An 18991-nucleotide genomic window follows, 5' to 3' on the forward strand; every position below is an offset into this window, starting at 1 on the left:
TCTCTGTTCTCAAAGGTCTCTTAGTCTCTCTTCATACCAGCGCTCTCGACTCTATCACGAAGAAATTACGACTGGCCCGTGTTCCAGCTTTCGATCCATACCACATACCGACCCCATCGCGTATACCCGCAGGTTCCAGAAAGTTCTGCTTCTCCGTTCGGACACAAATACCTCGCGACGCTACGCCTCGCCATGCCGACAATCAGCCTCCACCCGCTGCCTGCGAACCCGACAACGGGGCAGCAGCCGTCCGCGAGCTTTAGTGCGAGATCGGCAGGGAGCAGTATGAGCGTGCCGCTCGCGAGCGCGGCGGGGGGAGGCGGGGTCAACAGGGAGGTATTGAAGGGGTTGCAGGATGTCGCGTGGAGTGATGATGAGGTGAGTAGCTACCTAATGGAGAGGGATGTGTATCGATGACAGGACGACGAGGGAGGCTGCTTTGAAGGGGGATTGGCCAAGGAAGGAAGCCATTCCGAGGATTCCAAGCTGATCACTTCCTTTTCTAGGACGACCCCGACTGTCTCGTCTGCGCTGAACCACTCGACTTGTCAGATCTGAACTTCAAACCATGCCAATGTGGAATACAGGTAAGCTCGCTGCCCTGGTCGCGACCGGCACAAGCGCATGAGCTGATAGTCAGATCTGTCAATTCTGCTACAATCGTCTTCTGACTACGGACGGACGCTGTCCAGGCTGTCGGCGGGTGTACGATACCAAAGCTGTGGTATTTCAACCTGTGGACTGGGAAGAGTGCGTCATCTTCCGTGGGCTCCATCTTCGAGAGAGCGGCAGCTGACAAGATAGGGTCAAGCGGGCGAAGGAAAAGAAGACGCGGAGGGCAAAGACCATCAAGCAGCTGGATCAAATTGGGCGGCGGCATCTCATGGGCGTACGGATCGTGATGAAGAATACGGTCTATGTCGTGGGGATGAAGCTGCCTGCTGTTGGTGACGATGTGAGCTCATCGTACCGAGCCTTCTGCTTTGGGGCGGGACAACAAGCTGACCAACCAGGCGATACCCATACTCCGTACCAACGAGTATTTCGGGCAATACGGCAAAATCTCCCGAATCTACCTACGCGACCGCACCGCCACCTCCTCCACTTCTGTCCACACCCTCGATAGCCCCAACCCCCTCACATCCACCGGCATCTATATCGTTTATGTCCGCCGAGAAGACGCCGCTCGTGCCATATCGGCCCTGGACGGGTTCGCGTCGCCTGGCGGACCGGCGGGCGCGTCATTGAAGGCGAATCACGGGACGACGCGGTATTGTGATGCGTTCTTGAGGGGGTCGAAGTGCGATACGAGTGGGTGTACGGGGTTGCATGAGTGGGGAGGGGAGGGGGATTGCTTTACAAAGGACGATTATGAGATTGCGTGAGTCATACCGGGAGGGGATGAAGGGCCGAGCTGATCTTGCAGTCTGACTCGTCCGGCGGAATACGATGCCCGGCAGAAGCAGGCGACAATGACGGTGCCGCCTTTGACCCAAAAGTCGGCATGGCCAAAACCATCCGCTGGTGCAGACGAGGCCGTTGGATGTGAGTACAGCTAGGAAATGCTTGAATATCTGCAAGCGATCAAGCTGACATGCTAGCTGCACTACCAGGATCCGCAAGCTGGGGCAAACCAATAGGAACCGGCCGCACTCCCGTCCGTCCACCTCCTGCCCCCGCGCCCGCCGCCACCCGGAGCAAATCCAACCTCATCCCACTCACGAAAAACCCACTCGCCTTCCCCCTTCCTACTCCCTCCGCCATCCCCATCCCGGCCGTCAAGCGCGAAAAGAAGGTCATTGCATCGGCAATGTCTAGAGGACGGAGTACGGATTCGGTACAGAGCGGAGCGGGGAGCAGCGCGCAGACTTCGCCAAAAAAGAAACCGTTGACTTTGTCGACGAGTACGCTTATACCCAAGGTGGACACGCCGACACCTACACCTGCTGCAGCATCCGCTTCCTCATCGATGCCTCCCCCTCCACCCGGTCTTCCCATCCCTGCTCGCGCGAAACACTCCCGCCCTGCGTCCATCGATACGGCGACTACAGAATCGGAGGCTGTTACTGCCCCGCTTGTCGAGAGCGAGCCAGAACCGGAACTCGATGCTGTAGAGTCTGTACCTACGGGCGATACCAGTTCCGAAGCAGGCCCTTCCTCTTCCTCACCCGCACCCCAGACCCCTGCCCGTTCCCACGCCGATTCGAATCCCCTCCCTCCACCACTCACTTCGGATCCCATCTTCCTTCACTCGCCCTACGAAGAACCGCAAATGTACACCTTCCCCACGTCCGATCCGGACTTTTCGTTCGTCCTCAACGTCGACCCGGAAGACCTGCGGCGGATGGAGGGAGAGTACCGGCCGAGCCCGTACTCGAAGCTCCTGGTGGGACTGGCGGAGATGGGTGTCTTGGCGTCAGATCTGGCAAGTGCGGGTCTGTCGCATGCGTTGGGTCGGAAGAGCAAGGGAGGGCAAGATGGGGGTGGAGGGTGGAAGGGGATGTTCCAGCCGTTTGACGCGCCCTCCCTGGAGGAGTTTGCGGATATGGCTGCTATGGACGAGAGGGAGGAAGAAGAGGTGGAGGAGCAAGTGGACGAAGTAGAGGAAGAGGAGGCGGAAGCACCTCGTACGACGTCTCGGTTCGAATTCGCTCGGCCCGTCTCTCGCGCAACGAGCTTTTCGCTCTCGCGTGGCCAGAGCCCCTTCAACCTCCGCGCCAACACGCAGATTCGGCACGATGTCGGCGAAGGCAGCTCCGGGTCGGTTGCGTCCGGATCGGGCGGGTCGCGGCTCATCTGGCCACCGCATATGCAGCACCAGCAGCAGTCTGCGCAGCTCGCCGAGCAGGTCGCGAACGCCGGGACGGGCCACTATCACGATTCGCCATCTACCGAACGGTCCTGGCCTCTCGCGGCGCATGCGGGAATGGACCTCTCCCGACCCCCCTCGCATCGCCCATTCGAAGAGGAAAATCAAGCACCGCAACAGCAACAGCAACAACACCCCTCGCACCACTCCCCACTCGTCCATTCCTTCAACTCACATCCTCTCCCTCCGCCTCAATCCGGACCCTTCCCCATCGGCCTCACACTGCAACAACAGCAGTCGTACACCCACGGACCGCTCCCTTCGGCCTCGGGCCAAGGCGGACAGGGGCAGACGCAGGCGCAAAGGCAGTACGATGCGCGATCATTACAGGCGTTTCATCAGCAGGCGGCGATGCGGGGCGGAAATGCGCAGGCGCAGCAGGTGGGACAAGGAGGAGGGTATAGGCGCTTCTAGATTACATTATAACGATATAATTCTGTTTGGGAGGCGGTGGGCGTCGGAGTGGGGAGTGAGGGTGGGGGAAGGGAGGGGTTTGTGATGACTACCAGAGATGAATCGGTTTAGCATGTTTCCTAAACCTCGGGCCTTGATCTGGTGTATCCGGAACGACGGGCTACATGATATGGAGCTCGGGCTGCGTATATCCCCTCGTTCCCTCCTGTTGTCACCCCTTCGTCGTCCCCTGTCTATACCGATACTCCGTCTCCCTTGCGCCCTATAGAAAGCCCGAGTCCGGCTTCGCAGGACGTCCTTTTCCTTACGGCTCGATCTGCCAGTCATACCCGCAGACCGCAGAGAAGTCGATCAAGCTGTCCGCCCTCGGGACGCATGAGGATCCGACCACATGGACCGGCATTCCGATGGGGTTTTGCGTTGATGTGACGATGCGTCCCTGGTGGCTCACCCCTTCCTCATGGCGATGACAACCCCCACAACCACCCCCGCGTCATTCGACAGACTCGCCATCATCTCCACCTCCTCCCTTCTCAGCGTCGCGCCCGAGCGGAGCAAAAGGCGGTCCGTAAAGCGTATAGTGGGCGCGGAGTAGGAGGAAGTATGGATGTCGAAGCCTGTCCAGCGGGGATGACTGTGAGAGGAGAGGGATTTGTAGGCCGCTTCTTTTAGGCACCACCTGTCTTGTCAGCTTCTTTGCCCTCTGCGAGCTGTACTCAGCTGAATAGGGCTGTATAGTATACTGGTGTGGAACATACCTCGAGCTGAGGTACTTGACGTGCTGGTCCGCGGGGACGGACCGGAACTCGTCATACTCCCTCTTTGAGCATATCCGACGAGCGAGAGCCTGAGCTCCCCGACGAGCTAGGAGACCCTCGAAGCGGGTGATCGAGAGGATGTCGATGCCTATGCCCAGCATGGCCTGATGTGGATGTACGATGTGCACTCTCAAAGGCTTCGGTGTTGCACCAAATTTGGCTGGGAAGAACGGGATCCGTGCGCAAATATGAAACGCCAGGGGAAGGGTGGCGGTTTGGCGTCTGGCCAGCTCCTCCAAAGTCGCCTGGTACAGTGAGTCTCTGCCACCCGCTCCGTCCGGCCACCACCGCTACAATATCCCCTTGAAACCAGGACTCCGTTCTTTGGCCCATCCCCTTGTTACGGTACATGTACCGTGTCCGTCCTTTGATCGCCACCTCCCGCTTGAAGCTCTTTCACCCCTCCATCTGGAACAATGCAGCCACGAAGATCTTTTCACCATATCGCCCTGTAAGGGGACTGCAAGTCGTTGCAGAGGGTGGAGCAGGACAAGGCAGCCGAGATTTCGAGGTGGATAGATAGCTGGTCACTGCCCGTCCACTTTCGCGCAAACTATTGTCAGCCTCTCATCTATTCTCTCATAGATCAAGAACAAAGTCAAGACTTAAGTCGATCACCTTTAGCCATAATGAACTACTTCACCCTCCTCATGGCTCTTCTGCCCGCCCTTGTCTTAGCCCAAGAGTGAGTCTTTCTTCTCTCTTCCCCATCGATGCCTGCCCGCTCGCCACTCTGGGTTCATCCAGCTGATGTCTCCAGTGGCGCAGGCTCCGTCAACCCGAACCCGATCGAAAAGATCCCAGACAACCCAGCCATCGCCGCCGCGGCCGCTTCGTCGTCCACCTCCACCTCGGCCCCTCCAGCCCCTAGCGCCACACACTCGGACGACAAGGGCAACAACGGACACGGCGACCACCCCAATGTCGTCCCTGCCATGTCCACCTCCACGCTCGCCCCCGTACCTACCGCAGGTAACAACGCGACCATCTCGGGAGGTGCTGGTGGCGCGAACGGGACTAACGGGACCAACAGTACCGGCGGAGCTGCGCCTTGGGCGCACACGATGCCCGTCGCGGGCTTGTTTGCTGTTGCGGGAGCGGTGGGCGCGGCGGTGTTGTTGTAGTAGGCTGGCGGAAGGGATGCTGTAAGTATACTGTGATGAGTAGATGACTTCCGATGCAAGTGTAGACTGTAGTGAGCTTGTCCGAAAGGCTGTATACGTCGTCAATCAGCGTCTCCGAGGAGTAACAAGACCCCTAGGCGCCGAGCGGGCCAGCATCCGCAGATACATACTAAGATGATACAATTTTGATCAAGATTTGGGGAACATGCCCACGTATTTGTTTGTACACGAGTACCTGAGGGAGTAAGCGCTATACCCCAGACCCTCATGTAGAAGCCATAAACTCACCACTCCCAATCAAAGTTGTTTGCGGGGTCGCACCAGCATTTCCCCCTCGTATGTGCCTCGCCCTGAGGACAGTGCTGCATTCGTCAGCTCGGTCGTCCACAGCATGAATGCGGTCCAAAATGAATAGCTCACCTGGAACGGCTCATGCTTGTATCCAATATCCTCAAACCAATGTATTTGCTCCTTCTTGGCAAACAACGCCGCCCCGATCGAATGTACCGGCGCGTCACCCCATCGCTCATAGTAGAACCCGCCGGCCTTGTCGAGGTATTCAAAGAACTTCATGTACGCCTCGGAACGCCAGAAGTTGAGGTCTCCTATCTCAAAGTTCGACCAGACTGCCTCGTCAGCTCTTTTCGGCCAGCTGAGCATGAGTATCGGGTGAAGCGGAGCTTACAGTGACATTTATTGTAGGTCTCGCCATTGTCGTCAGAGAGAAACTGCATGGCGTTGCCTTCTGGGACATACTCGGGGTGTTCCTGGATGAAGCCTTTCTATGTCAGCTGAGGCGCTGTGGATAAGGGACTTCCAGCTCACCCTTCACGGTGTCCCATAGCGTGGGGATAGTCTCAATGTACTCGAACAGCGACAGTGTGAAGCCGTAGACCTTTTTCTCATCTTGCATCAGGAGGAAAGGATCGTATGCTGCCTTGTCAGCTTCGTAGTCCAGTCGGCCTTTGTGCAGACCTCAACTCACCGATATCGCAGAACAGCTTGATCGATGGCTCTATTCGCCAATAGTAGTCGTAGTTGGCAAGCAATGGATGTCTGAAGAAGAACTACTGAAGTCAGCACAAGAAGAGAAAAGGACGGGGCGCGACTTACGCCAGAATTAAACCTGCACATGTTCCGATAGGGTACCGAATGGCCGTAGATGACCTTCTTCCTGATCATGTCTTCCCGCGCAGCCGTAGCCTTCTCCTCGTCGATCCTGACTGATCAGCTCTTCCGTGATAGCTTGGAGTTTGTAGCTCACCAGTCGGGTTGATTCCAATGTGATGGCTCGATAAGCCCATAGTAGCACTTTGAGGATGTCAAAGCCTGGGTATATCGCTTGAAGTCTTCCGAGAACTCCTTCACCGCATCAGCTCATACTCTGGTGGTACGGAGGAACACTCACATCGTCGTTCAAGAACACATAGTCGTACTTTGCCCAGTGATTGAAGCGATCTTCCATCTGCTTCATGGATTCCAGGAATGCCCACAAATCCCCATTTCTCGCTGGGGGTATCAGCTTTTAATTCATCCACCCAGCCAGTAATAACACTCACCCAGCACAACGAACACCGCATTGGCCTTTCTCCTTCCCTCCAACCCGTCCTCTCTCAGATCCTCCAGGTCTGGCCGCTTCCCCGTCAATTTCGGTACTGTCGCTGCTGGCGGTAATATTGATCCATCTCCGAGCGTGCCTCCATTTGATGAACCGCTCCATTCGCTAGGTAGGTATGAGAAGGGTGAGGTGGTCGCGCGGTAGGTTGGGTGGATGGAGAGGAGGAGATGGAGCGTGACCTGGACAGTAAGCATGCAACCCACCGTATGAGGAGAGAAAGATGGGCTTACAAGGACACCGCCGCCCATAGCGACGTATTTCCAGCGTGGGATCATCATTTTCACCGACAGCTGCAGAGACGAGGGTTGCTGTCAAGCGATGTACAGGTGTTGTTGTTGACGACAGATAGCTTGGCAGTCTCGCCAAAAATCGGACAAAGGGAGAACCAGAGCGTGACCTGGCTCCTTTCTTGCGCGAGAGAGCGTAGTTCCGGCTAGGTTGTCACCAATGCTGAAGGCACTCAGATATCCGTGCTGCTACAGTCGTCGACTGCGAGCAAAGCGATTATGGGGCGCCGAGGAAGTCGAATTCCTATATATGGCTGCGGACCGGACACTTTTCGCGAGCTCGGCCGGCGGGATATCGCGGACTGGTTCCTTTCGTTTGAGGAAGAGCCGAGCGCGTAGAGCAGGCTGGACGCTGCTGCCTAGTTGTGCTGATATGCACAGTTGAGAGTGCAATGTGATATGGGCAAGGCAATAGTAGCTCGCTGCGGTCGTCGACCTCCTTGCTCCTTGGCTGAGATCGAGACTAGCTTGGTCGCGTCGGCGATGACCGGGTGGCAAATCAACAGCTTTGGAAGCGCAGGCGCTGCTCCTTGAGCTTGTGCGTTTACAGCTCTTCCATCTACAATGACCTTGGACTTACGTGCTAATCATGGGCAAAGGAATGCGGACAGCACCGGGACGTTTTACAAGGTAGCTCGAAGGAACGGTACTGGTAAGAAACGGCGGCTGAGTAGGCCATTAGGCGCGGCGACATACTGTGGGCCGGAGGATAGGGTCGGCTGCACAGCTGACAGACTGGTACTGCTGCTAATGCGAACCTGCTACAGATATGGATAGTCCACCCGCTCCGCTGGACTGTGGCTCCAAACGTCTTCTCTGACAACTCTCATGCTAATCTACTTACATCTACTCACAGCTATCTATAGCTACAAGCGCCTCAGGCCCCAGCCTTGACCTGCAGGTGTTGATAATGCCTACCGCGCCGGCCTAGCCCCGAGGAGCAGGACAGTCCAGAGTAATCTGTGCCGAGTTGAGCGTCAATCCCGACAGGACGGCCAGGTTCTGACCGGGCTTCAAGGTGGGACACTTGGTGATCGAGTTGGAGTACTCGATCTGGATCATCGGCTTCCCGGCAGCGAGGAATGGCTCGTATACCTGACACTCGTCGTATACGTGCTGATGGGTCAGTCTATGTGCTGATGCTTACACTCACGCATGATTCGACAACGCTGAAGTCAAACGCGGAGACCAGCTCCTGGGCGTGACCGGCCCGCAGCAGACCGGCGCCGTTCTTGAGGTTGATGAGCAGACCCTGGGCATGGGTGGTTTCGGACAGCCACCTGGCGTTTCAGCTGGGACGAGGAAACCGGGCGTCTGATCCACTCACAGAAGGTACTCCATCTGGTCTGCCTCGGTATTGCCATGCGGTGCCCCATTCATATACTGACCCGATCAACGATCTGGTCCGCATCAAGAGCTCCGCGATACACTCACGCTATCCACATTGTCCGGGTCAATCCCATCGCATCCCTTCTCTTTCGCCATCTGTAGCCGCTTTGTCATGGCCGCTCTGACATTGGTCTTACAGGCTGGGCTGTGAATGTCGAGCCAGTACTGGTCCCAGTTCTTTTGCTTGGCATTCGGGTCACCGCCGGTGCAGTGGTTGCTCGAGTCCAGAGTACCGCCGGTACCGCATACGCATGCATCGTCGAAGTTGCCAGCGTCCGCTCTGAGACGTCGGCACACCGAGTCGATGGTGGAGATGGCAGAGCACTCACCTCAAGGGGTCCAAGCTGCCAGCGCTGAAGTAGCAGATCGCAGTCTTACCAGCATCTGATTATAAGCTTCTGCATCTGTTTCATAGAAAACGCAGTACTCACCCTTATATGCCTTGATCTGATCGACTTCAAGCCGGACCAAGTCGAAGATATACACGCTCGCGTCAATCCCCACTCCGGATTTGCTCTTGAAATCGGGAGCGCCAATCGGACCGTTATCGAGATCGTATATGAAGGTGGAGTCCAGCGAGAGGGTTCCGCTGGGCTTCGAGGTCCGCCCCGCGGGTACGGGTACGCTTAGGATCGCAGCGCCCTTCGAGTGCGTAAAGGTCGCAAAAATACTGGAGACGGCGGCTTTGTCAGTCGGGGTGGCGGATACAAAGACGCTCGTTGTGACCCATTCTCCCTTGACCCCCTCGCTGGTCAGCGTATCTCCTGGTTCTCTCTTGCTATAGCAGACCTACACGAGGAGCAGCGAAGGTGGGACCGACAAAGGAAGCCAGTCCGATAGCTACCAGTAGCAAGGAGCAAGGCATGATATTGATGCCTAGTCTGGGTGGCGAATGTTCTGGAAGTGGCGCGCCGATGTGGAGGGAGAACGAAGGGAAGAGACTGATAGATATCTAGGTCGGTATCCCACCTTTATATGGGCCGGGCTATGGCTAGGAATCCACCATACGACCCCTCTGCACAGGCATTTACCCCTGCCTAGAGACCATCTCCCCTTGAAATATACCTACTTGGCCAGGGGCGCCGTTGATACAGTGTTTCAAAGGCACCCTTAATGCTGGTGTACGTTACCCCCTGCATACCTATTCCCCTTGTTTCACTGCATTCAGCCAAGGAGGTTCTTGACATCCCTACTGACCAGAGGTACCTTGATGAAGGCGACTATCAAGATGCTTGGGTCGGTCCACCCCTACATCTAGGCCATGCTGGTCTACCTGTGCCACTCGCTCCACAAGCCGTCTGGGGTCTCCCCTTGTCTGGGGTCTCGCTCACGCCACATTCACAGCCGTATTCCCTTGTGGCCATGATGCACTCTTTGACCGTTCGATGTCTTCGTCCGGTCGCATCACCATGTTCAACATATGTGCACGCGCAGGCAGATGATGGCGGGTGGCAAAGGTCGCCACATAAAAGAGAAATCTCGCCACGTGGAGCGTGACTGACTTCGCGGAGGCTAATTGCCCTTTTGACTTTTGCCCTGAGAGACGCGTCTGTGCCGGAGTTGTCCTTCTTCGCGTCGTCCGCACACCGAAGAGCGAGAACTTTGGGTGCTCGCTCCGCGTCGACCGCGCTCCGATGACTCCGATGCTCCGTCGAGATCATGACGCCCCTGAATGCCGCAAGCTTCAAGGGCAACCCAACCAGCAAAAAGGTTAAATCCTGAACGTTACCTACCGACGCGACACGGTCGCCCATGGGATGTGACAGCTCTCTAGGGAATGGCGTCACACCTTTCCTGCCGCTCTTTCACCATGGAGCCCTTAACGAGGCTAGTGGATGGCTTGTTGACGCGACGAGATGGTGCATATCAACTCGGACTTGCCTTGTCGTCCTCAACATCCCCTGCATCGTCTTGTCCATCCTAACATCTTGCTGTTCAGCCTATCTGAAACGCCTCCTCTACACACTACATCCATCCGATAGATCCTGGAGATCGCCCTTACTGTCCTTTCTCTTATCGATACCACAATCTGAAACAAGCCAGCCCCTACACCAGTTACCGACGATCGCGACGCGCCAACAGTGAGCTTGTCTCAGATCATTGAAAAGGACCCAGCTAATTGTCAGTGCCTCGTATTCCAGTCAGAACCACTCCCTACCACACCCTCCCCCGATGCACTCGCCACTACAAGTCCAAACGCGATCTCATCCTCCGCTCCCTCGGCAAGGCGTCCTTTATCAATGGCTCGCAATTCGTCGTCGCCTGGATCTCACCTCGAGGCGAGGTCGATGTTTACGCGTCTGATCTCCTCCAGTCCGCCATCTCGCCCAAGGATGGCAAGCCCATCGTCGACAAGAGGGATCTCGAGAAGGCGGCGGGGCGGATCAAGCCAGAGATGATCAAGCGGTGGGATGAGCTGAGGCGGCTCGAGGACGCGGGAGAGGCGGTCACGCTGGAGGATGATGATGAGGTTGCTGCCGAGCGCGAGGACGTCGAGGAAGACGGAGACGAGGAGAACCTCGACGCGGACCAGACTCTCGTCGAGGATGCCACCAGCCCGCTCAAGCCAGAACCCATCCCATCGGCCGTCCTCCTCAAGCGCCCATCCCCATCTCGCATGATGTCCACCTTCTCCGCTACCCGTCCATCCACCCCGGCTCCCCCTATTCACGCCATCACTCTCGCACCCGCCGCCGTTCAGCCCTACTACCTCAACCGCTTCTCGGCGCTTCAGCAGGCTACCTGCAAGCTGGTCGTCAAGGCGTGGATCAAGGTCATCGAGCCCAAGAAGCAGATGAGGTTCCCGTACAACAAGGGAGAGGAGCTCAAGCCAGCATGGTGGCCGGTCGGTGTGCGTCATAGGGAGCCGGATCATCTCAGCAAGACTGGTGAGTTGTCAGATCTGCTATCTTGTGTGGTAGCTGACGATCTAGAACGCATGGCACTCCTCACTTGCATCGTCAGATCGCCTCTCGTCACTGTCTCCGCCCTGGAACTTTCCACCGCCGCAGCTGGCGCTTTCATCTCTCATCCCCGTCAAAGCATCCTCCGCGAGATCTACGCGGTCGGCAAGGAGGAAGAGAAGCGGCGCAAGGAGAATGGTGAGTCTTACTATGCCTGGTATCTTCACAGCTGACGAGACAGACGGAACAGGCGACCTCATCGTCCACCTGCCTAATGCGCCCGTCTCCCCGTCCCAGATCTCCCCCGACGTGCCAGAAAAGCGGTCGCGCGGGACGATGGAGGACGGGTGGTACGTCGCTTCGGACAAGGAGAACGCGCTCCCCTCCGCCTCTACCTCATATTCGGCCCACGCCTCCAAGCGGGCAAAGACGCAAGCACAACCACCACGTCTCGCTCCCCTCACTATCAACAACAATCCCGCTGTCCACTACGACCCTTACCCTACACCCGCCTACACTTACATCCCCCATCCTCACACCTGGCGCCCAGACGGCACTCTTGGCGTCCCACCCCCACACCTCTCCCCTTACCCCACCGACTGGTCCAATCCGGGATCAGATTACTCTCGCTCTCCCGTGCCCGAACCCGCGGACACGTACCACCCACATATCACCCATCTCGCTCCCGTCCTTACGCCTGGCGCGTCAACGGGAACGACACCCGACCCCTCCATGTACCCCGGCTCTATAGCGCCAACGAGTCAGCCCCCCTCGGCAACGTACTATACTCGGGGATACGTACCGCAGCCAATGGACTACCTCAACGGCGGACATCCAACATATGACTATGGGAGTCCATACTTGACGGATGCGGCGTGGGAGAACCCCTTTAACTCGCAGCAATCGACACAATGAGCCGGTCGGGAAGGAAAAAAGGGTGGAGATTTTTGGGTACAGAAGATCTCATGGACAATTTATCTGACATAACGACTTTGTAGCGACCGCTCAGACGATGTATACTGTTGTTATCCTCCCAACTGATGCACTGATCTCGCAGGAGACAGCGAGGTACCTGAGACAGCCTGAAACGTGTGATCCGTGCGTCCCCTGAGCTTAACTTTGACTCGCCAGCAAATTCGCTTCTCTTCTCTTCCCTTCGTCATCCATCATCACCACACACATACACATGTGTACGACTCGCACGAGCCAGCAAAGCGGGAGGGAAGCACGCGCTCAGGCACGGGCGCGGTATCGAAATCACGAATAGCTCCAAGTGAGTCAACCTTCTTCTCTTCACTTCACCATGTCTGACTCTGTAGGCTCCTTCCTTGGGAGCAACCTCGGTCTCGGCTCTCGGCTCGATCTATTCGCTATTCGTTTCAGCAAAAGGGCCCAATCAGCGCAGGGCAATCCAGAAGGCGGTTCAAGCGGCGATCATCGCCGGACTAGCGTACGAAGCTCGGAAGGTCTGGGGATGGGTCTACAATTGGACTCACGCCTGGTTCATCGGAGGTGAGTGGTGTTCTACCTTGCTCAGGAAGTGCTGATCAATAGAGCTGTTCCCTATCGCATTCATCTCGATCGGGGATCCCTCGTTTCTCTGGATAATGGAATGGATAGCCCAGGATCCGGATGCTCAATCCCAGATCAAGCACTTCGTACTGTCTACCTCGTCGGCGCGAGATGCCAAGCGAGGCTCGCAGAACAACTTGCGTGCCGCTGCGCACCCCAATCGACAGGTATCGGTCAAGGGTGACCTCCGCCCAGCGAACGCTACCTTCATTTCGGACAACGTCATTGGCAAGATCGTGCCCACTATTTGTAAGTTTGTGGCTTTCTCGTTGGTAGCTCTCTCCCTTAAAGACAATGGGGCTGATCTTCGCAGACCAGCAGATACGGATCACGTTCCAAGGTCACCATCTATGGGTCACCGGCAGGACCGACGCGTACAGCCGGGGTAGAGTCACCTCCGACTATATGGAGATAAGGTTAGTCAGCCTGCCTCTCCTTGTCGAGCACCGCTGACGTATAGAACATGGGTCTGGAACCGACACGCTCTGAAGAGCTTCCTCTCGGCTGCTCACGAGTGGTTCCATTCCAAGCAGGATCACGAGCTTCTCGTCTTTCATCAAAGGTGAGCACCGCATTCTCTCGTGCTGAGTAGTTGGCTGATGAGCAGTATGAGATCGTGGCAGACCCCGGTGTCTCGTCCGGTACGACCCTGGTCGTCGGTCATCTTGCCAGGGACGGTCAAGCAGGACCTCCTGTCCGACAATCAAAGGTTTCTCAGCGACAAGGAGATCGCATGGTACGCGGCTCGAGGTCCGTATCAGTCTCAGCTGGGATGATCAAAGCTGACTCATTCAGGCATCCCTCATCGCCGAGGTTATCTGCTTTATGGCGTGCCGGGATCGGGGAAAAGTACACTCGGTATGATGCTACCAGCCCTATTTACACTTTCTGAAAGCTGATCTCTCCAGCCACCGCCCTCGCAAGCGCTCTCAAGCTTGACATTTACATCGTCAATCCGAGTCAGCAAGGGTGAGTCTCGGACCTACCACCTTGGCCGCTGGAGAGTTGCTAATCTTCCAGCATGACAGACTCCAGACTTTGCAAGCTCTTCCGCGACTGTCCCGCTCGCAGCATCATCCTCATTGAAGACATGTATGTCATCGGCATCAAGCACAAGAGGAGCCCGCTGATATACAGTGACTGCATCTTCCCCTCCAATCGCGGCCGAAGCACTCTTATCGTCGGAGGCGATACGGAGGGCGGCGAAGAGACCAGCTCCGTTGCTGACTTTGATGTGGAAGCTGACACACCCACTGCGAGCCCTCATGTCGCTGGTGGTCACGATCTCGCTCCTTCAACAGTGACTCTCTCTGGCTTGCTCAACGCTATTGACGGAGTCTCGAGCCAAGAGGGCTGTGTTCTCATCGCATCAACGTAAGTGCTTGAGGGGAAGCGGTCGAACAGAGCTAACGAGACCAGCAACCACCCTGAGCACCTCGACCCGGCTCTCCGTCGTGCTGGCCGCTTTGACGTCCAGGTCCCCTTCCACCACGCCATCCACTCGCAAGCGAACGGCCTCTTCAGGCACTTCTACCCACTCTCCGACTCAGAGACCGAGGACGCGACATCCGACGAGAAGAACCCGATCACGTCAGCTGCTCAGCTCGAACAGCACGCCTCTGACTTTGCAGACGCCGTCTTCCCCAATCACGACACCGCGGCTCTGGCTCTGACCGATATCAAGACTGACGGGATCAGCATGGCTGCTCTTCAAGGCTACCTTCTCGGCTTCAAGGACGACCCGCTTGCGGCCATCGCGGAGGCGCGAGCTTGCGCCGAGGGCCACAGCGAGCAGAAGGTACCGAGGAAGGTTGTGCTGTCTCCTGCTCCGCCGGCGAAGGCAAAAGGAGCGGCGAAGGCGCCAAAGAAGAAGACCGGGAAGATGGCGCCTTCGGTGCCGACCCCGGTCTCGGCTGAAGAGCAAGTCCTGGAGTCAGAAGATTGATGGGGTAAGCAGGGCCATCAAGGGCGGGGCATACTGTGCTGAAGGACACGTTGGCGGATCGCAGCGACGGAGAGACAAGGCGGGTTATACGAACGCATATGTATGAGAGGCGCGAGACTGTGTCGTTAACAAGTATCACACTGTACGAGCTTGACAGGTATCTTGTTTCCATTTCTACCTGACTATCAAAGTAGACTCAAACTAGAATCCGCCCAGTGGGCCCCTCCTCGCCTTCATGTGCACCCATCCAGTCTTCTGCCGTCGAGCGGACCCCTCGATAGCCGGTATTCGACAGAAATGTCCGAGACGGCTTATGATCAGTCGACACCCTGAGAGGGGATTGAGGCGTCGGGTCGAGGACACCAGCGGTCTCTGTATCGATAGGCGTGTCTTTGGCCCCGCCGGCGGCGAAATGAGAATCCTGCCTGGGGGTGAGGCCGGTGAGGCGACGAGAGCTGACGAATGCTCCGCGTGGGTCCTCATCTGCTGGAGTTGCCTCGGGCCGCCAGCAATCCCCTCGAGACTGTGGAGATCTTTGCGAGTCGATCCGATCACCTTTGTAGCGCTTTGCGTAGGGAGAACTATCTGGCGACGGGGATCCGCGCGGGCGATCAACGAGATGGATGGGCGGGTGAGCAGGCTTCGGAGAGCGCGGCCTGGACGTGAGATCGTGCGGTCGAGGTGGGAGGAGGGTACGGCGTCGATCGGGCGATCGTGACCGTCGCCTGTCATCCTCATACACCGGCCGATATGACGAATGCTTAGCAGCTTTGACGGTGGCACTAGGGAAGGGAGGTGCGGGAGGGTAGTCGCCGAAGGGGTGAATCTCGCACAGGGGCCCGAGCGGTATATCGTACTGGGTCTGAATGGGATAGTTGTCCTCGAGCTTTGCCGATAAGCGGACCGCGGCAAGCCCTTTGGCTTCGAAGCAGTCGTACTGGTCGCGAGGGAGTGAGTACTAGGTCACATCAGCCCACTCCGTTTATTACTCTGACATCAATATCAGGGGAAGAAGCTGAGCTCACCCATGATCTCCCGAACCCAAAGAGCCTTGCGCGGACAGTCAGAATTTGTATTGGCGAGCCAATTAGCAGCGGGAGGTATCGCTTGTTATTCTAACTTATAAGCTGTGGTCCATATGGTGCTCCTGGTCCAAGAAGCTTACAAGAAGAGTATGCGCCCTTCGAGCTCCGTCGATTTCCTCGTACCTTATCTGATAGTCGTATAGGTTGCTGGTATTATTGACCTGAACACGAAAGAGTGACCACTGCAAGCTATTAGCCGGGCTGTCCTGACTTCTACGGCTCCCGGTATCTTGTCCCAGAGACCAAGCCAAGTGATGTCTCCTGCCAGACTCGCTAAACCCTTTGCCCAGGTCGCCGGCCTCGTCACGAACAATGAGCATCACTCACGATCGCACCTGCTGGCTGAGCCATCAAAAAGACCGCTCTATCCATTTCGTCCTCCGAGCCAAAGTGGGTAATATCGAGAGAGACCGCCTGAACAGCTGCCAGATCGATTGTTTTGATCATGGCATCCTTGGACCGTTGATGCGCCGTCTTGATAACGCCATGGAGGATCCGGCCGGTGTACGCCTCAAAGTTGACCATCGACGACGTTGAGGAGGAACCAGCTGCGCCGGTGCACTGAGAAGACCTTGTCATGATGTAGATGGTCACAGCATCTCCTGGGACGCCAGTAATCCTCGTCGTTACCGTCGATGTGGAGTTGGTGGATGATGGTGAAAGGGTAGCCAAGAAGAGGATCAGTGCGAGGAATGTGGCGCTCGCAGTCGCGGATCCGACCAAGGCCGAGCCGAGCTATCTTTCCAGCTTCACAGAGATATTGTCTGTATGCCTAAGGGATGATACCCTCGACCCGAGTGGCTGCTCTTGGATCGTTCGCCCTGTAGTTGATACATCCCGATGATCTAAAGCTACAGTTCCATCTCCGTCCATCCTCTGCGACCGACGGTCAGACCACGAGTCGCCCGGTCGGGCCCTTCTCCGCTTCGTCCACGGCCATCCAGTCATCCGCCTTTGAAGAGATCGAGGCATCTCCACCATGTAGATGGATGGATCGAGATGGCTTATTCTTCCCCCACCCCGTAGAATGATGGGCCGGACCGGAAGTGTGAAGAGGGCGAGCTGCGAAAGTTGACGAGGGAGGTACGTTGCTCGCTCGAGGCATCACGTCGTGCAACGACCGTCAGAACGAGGCGCTGTATCTGAGCTGCGGCGACGAGCATCTGGGTACGGGGCTGGCACTGCTCCACTTCCTGGACCAGGATGCGCGTCCGCTGGTTGGAGCTGAGCATGGCCACGAGGTCCGTACCCATTGTCTCTGATGCGTTTGGCATATGGGAAGAGGTCCGGCGACGGAGACCTGCGTGAGCGATTGACACGCTGGTCCGGCGGGATACTGTGATCAAGACGGATATGAGTGGGCCCGGTGCCGTGCGGGTGATCGTGGGGAGGGAGGGGAGAGTAGCGTGGATTGGGCGATCTTGACCGGCGGATCTGGTACCCGTACATCGGCCGAAATGTTGACGCCTGCCCAGCCGACCGGTCCTGAGACTTGGCAGCCCATTCCGCTCGAGTGAAGGTAAGGTGGTCCGAGAAGGGGGGTTGCTGATGGAAAGTCGCTGAAGGAGCGCACCTCGCAAAGGGGTCCGAGGGGGATATTGTAGTCTGTACGAAGTGGGTACACCTCCTCGAGCTTGGTGGCAAGCTGCACTGCGATAAGACCTTTAGGTACAAAGTGGTCATACTGCTCTGGTTGGAGCGTATACTGATTGCATCAGCTCATGAGCTGCAGGCCGAGCGAAAAGGGCGCAGAGAAGGATGAGGGGCTTACCCAGGATTTGCCCAAGCCGAAAAGTCTGTTGCGGATTGTCAGGTGACGGATGGGCGCGTCAGATAACAGAGGTAGGTACTGTTTATGGTCCTGTACGATCAGCCACTGTACAGATGGCTAGATCGGGGCCAATAGATGAGGCTTTGCTTACGAGTAGTGTGAAAGCCCGACGAGCGCCGTTTATATCCTTGTACGCTACCTGGTAGTCGTACAGGTCGGCATTGTGAGTCTGCACGCGAAACATAGACCACTGGAAGCCATCAGCAACTGACAATGTGACTCCATTTCTGGCGTAGGGGCAGCGCCGGGACGACGCCTGTCAACGCGCTTAAAAACGCGACCTACAATTTCACCAGCTGGACGAGCCATCAGAAACATCGCCCTGTCCATCTCTGGCATAGTCCCAAAATGCCGTATGTCAAGCGAGACCACCTGGACAGCGGCCAGATCCACAGCCTTGATGGTAGGGTCTCCTGATCGCACATGGGCAGTCTCGATGATGCCGTGCAGAATGCGACCGGTGTACGGTTCGAAATTGACCATTGTCGTTGATGCCGAGGACGAGCTTGGACCGTGGGCGCTCAGTCGCTGTGGAGGCTGCATCGTGGCAGATGGGCAGCATACACCGGTACACAGTTGATATACACAGATCGAATGACAGATCAGCCGAGAACTGATATTGAGTGGTTGAATGAACGCTGGAACACGAGGAATGTGTTGATCCGGATCTTAAGATCTTCAGCTCGAGCAGAGCCGGCGCAGGCATTAATATTGGTCTAAGAATGTCGACCGTATGATCGCGACAGGCCTGAAGTTCATTGCATAGACTGGTCACACAGCAGAGAGCACCCCCTGGCAGACATCCATGGACGGAGAAGCGCAAGCTATCGTCATGCTGCCCCTGCTAATGTCCCCTCGCTGCAACCTCGCTACAACCCCAGTGCCTCACCCAATGTCCACCTGCTAGAGTCCCTGTTCCCTGACCACCTCTTCTTCCTCCCTCCCCCTTCCTCCGCTCTCACACGTCACCCATCCAATCGGCCGCCGTCGAGCGGTTGGCACGACCTGGAGGACGTTTCGCCACGAGCTGACCTGATGGCGCCATAGCGAACGGGCCTGGGGTGAGATCGGCTTGACTGTAAGAGGAGTCAGCATTCGCAACTGTTAGTCGGCGTTTAGAAGTTAAAACCGGACTG

At 56.9% G+C, this 18991-nt stretch overlaps 8 protein-coding genes across 8 annotated transcripts; 4 read left to right on the plus strand and 4 right to left on the minus strand.

Annotated features, from left to right (window-relative positions):
- Positions 1-192: 192 nt before the first annotated feature.
- On the plus strand, positions 193-3283 carry MKK02DRAFT_42455 (putative transcriptional repressor; the record flags this gene model as incomplete). The annotated part of the gene is made up of 7 exons (XM_053091995.1): positions 193-378; positions 507-587; positions 641-750; positions 805-955; positions 1014-1381; positions 1427-1545; positions 1602-3283. 7 exons carry the CDS (start codon positions 193-195, stop codon positions 3281-3283), a joined length of 2697 nt encoding a protein of 898 aa, XP_052947846.1.
- Positions 3284-3730: 447 nt separating this feature from the next.
- MKK02DRAFT_31576 (4'-phosphopantetheinyl transferase superfamily) lies at positions 3731-4202 on the minus strand (the record flags this gene model as incomplete). Its single annotated transcript, XM_053088335.1, has 2 exons — positions 3731-3962; positions 4042-4202. The coding sequence occupies 2 exons, from the start codon at positions 4200-4202 to the stop codon at positions 3731-3733; spliced, it is 393 nt and encodes a 130-aa protein (XP_052947847.1).
- A 528-nt stretch (positions 4203-4730) lies between these two features.
- On the plus strand, positions 4731-5225 carry MKK02DRAFT_42457 (uncharacterized protein; the record flags this gene model as incomplete). The annotated part of the gene is made up of 2 exons (XM_053091996.1): positions 4731-4786; positions 4862-5225. The coding sequence occupies 2 exons, from the start codon at positions 4731-4733 to the stop codon at positions 5223-5225; spliced, it is 420 nt and encodes a 139-aa protein (XP_052947848.1).
- Positions 5226-5414: 189 nt separating this feature from the next.
- MKK02DRAFT_23573 (alpha-1,2-mannosyltransferase) lies at positions 5415-7121 on the minus strand (the record flags this gene model as incomplete). The annotated part of the gene is made up of 11 exons (XM_053086749.1): positions 5415-5460; positions 5514-5587; positions 5646-5851; positions 5911-6003; positions 6051-6158; positions 6211-6292; positions 6339-6444; positions 6490-6587; positions 6634-6734; positions 6785-7022; positions 7074-7121. 11 exons carry the CDS (start codon positions 7119-7121, stop codon positions 5415-5417), a joined length of 1200 nt encoding a protein of 399 aa, XP_052947849.1.
- Positions 7122-8057: 936 nt separating this feature from the next.
- On the minus strand, positions 8058-9384 carry MKK02DRAFT_42459 (glycoside hydrolase superfamily; the record flags this gene model as incomplete). The annotated part of the gene is made up of 7 exons (XM_053091997.1): positions 8058-8246; positions 8284-8410; positions 8458-8513; positions 8565-8799; positions 8849-8903; positions 8951-9263; positions 9313-9384. 7 exons carry the CDS (start codon positions 9382-9384, stop codon positions 8058-8060), a joined length of 1047 nt encoding a protein of 348 aa, XP_052947850.1.
- A 945-nt stretch (positions 9385-10329) lies between these two features.
- Positions 10330-12337, plus strand: MKK02DRAFT_42460 (uncharacterized protein; the record flags this gene model as incomplete). The annotated part of the gene is made up of 4 exons (XM_053091998.1): positions 10330-10378; positions 10646-11407; positions 11453-11620; positions 11664-12337. The coding sequence occupies 4 exons, from the start codon at positions 10330-10332 to the stop codon at positions 12335-12337; spliced, it is 1653 nt and encodes a 550-aa protein (XP_052947851.1).
- A 641-nt stretch (positions 12338-12978) lies between these two features.
- MKK02DRAFT_22531 (uncharacterized protein) lies at positions 12979-14939 on the plus strand (the record flags this gene model as incomplete). The annotated part of the gene is made up of 9 exons (XM_053086581.1): positions 12979-13243; positions 13308-13410; positions 13455-13556; positions 13587-13744; positions 13790-13852; positions 13903-13963; positions 14015-14086; positions 14132-14368; positions 14414-14939. Coding segments are annotated over 9 exons (1587 nt in total), but the record flags the coding sequence as incomplete, so codon positions are not given.
- Positions 14940-16148: 1209 nt separating this feature from the next.
- On the minus strand, positions 16149-18398 carry MKK02DRAFT_31580 (uncharacterized protein; the record flags this gene model as incomplete). The annotated part of the gene is made up of 7 exons (XM_053088336.1): positions 16149-16304; positions 16352-16759; positions 17044-17657; positions 17687-17729; positions 17796-17885; positions 17947-17990; positions 18068-18398. The coding sequence occupies 7 exons, from the start codon at positions 18396-18398 to the stop codon at positions 16149-16151; spliced, it is 1686 nt and encodes a 561-aa protein (XP_052947853.1).
- Positions 18399-18991: the final 593 nt, after the last annotated feature.

The sequence above is a fragment of the Dioszegia hungarica genome, assembly GCF_025882075.1.
Source record: "Dioszegia hungarica strain PDD-24b-2 chromosome Unknown MKK02contig_6, whole genome shotgun sequence".
Taxonomy (NCBI): Eukaryota; Fungi; Basidiomycota; class Tremellomycetes; order Tremellales; family Bulleribasidiaceae; genus Dioszegia; species Dioszegia hungarica.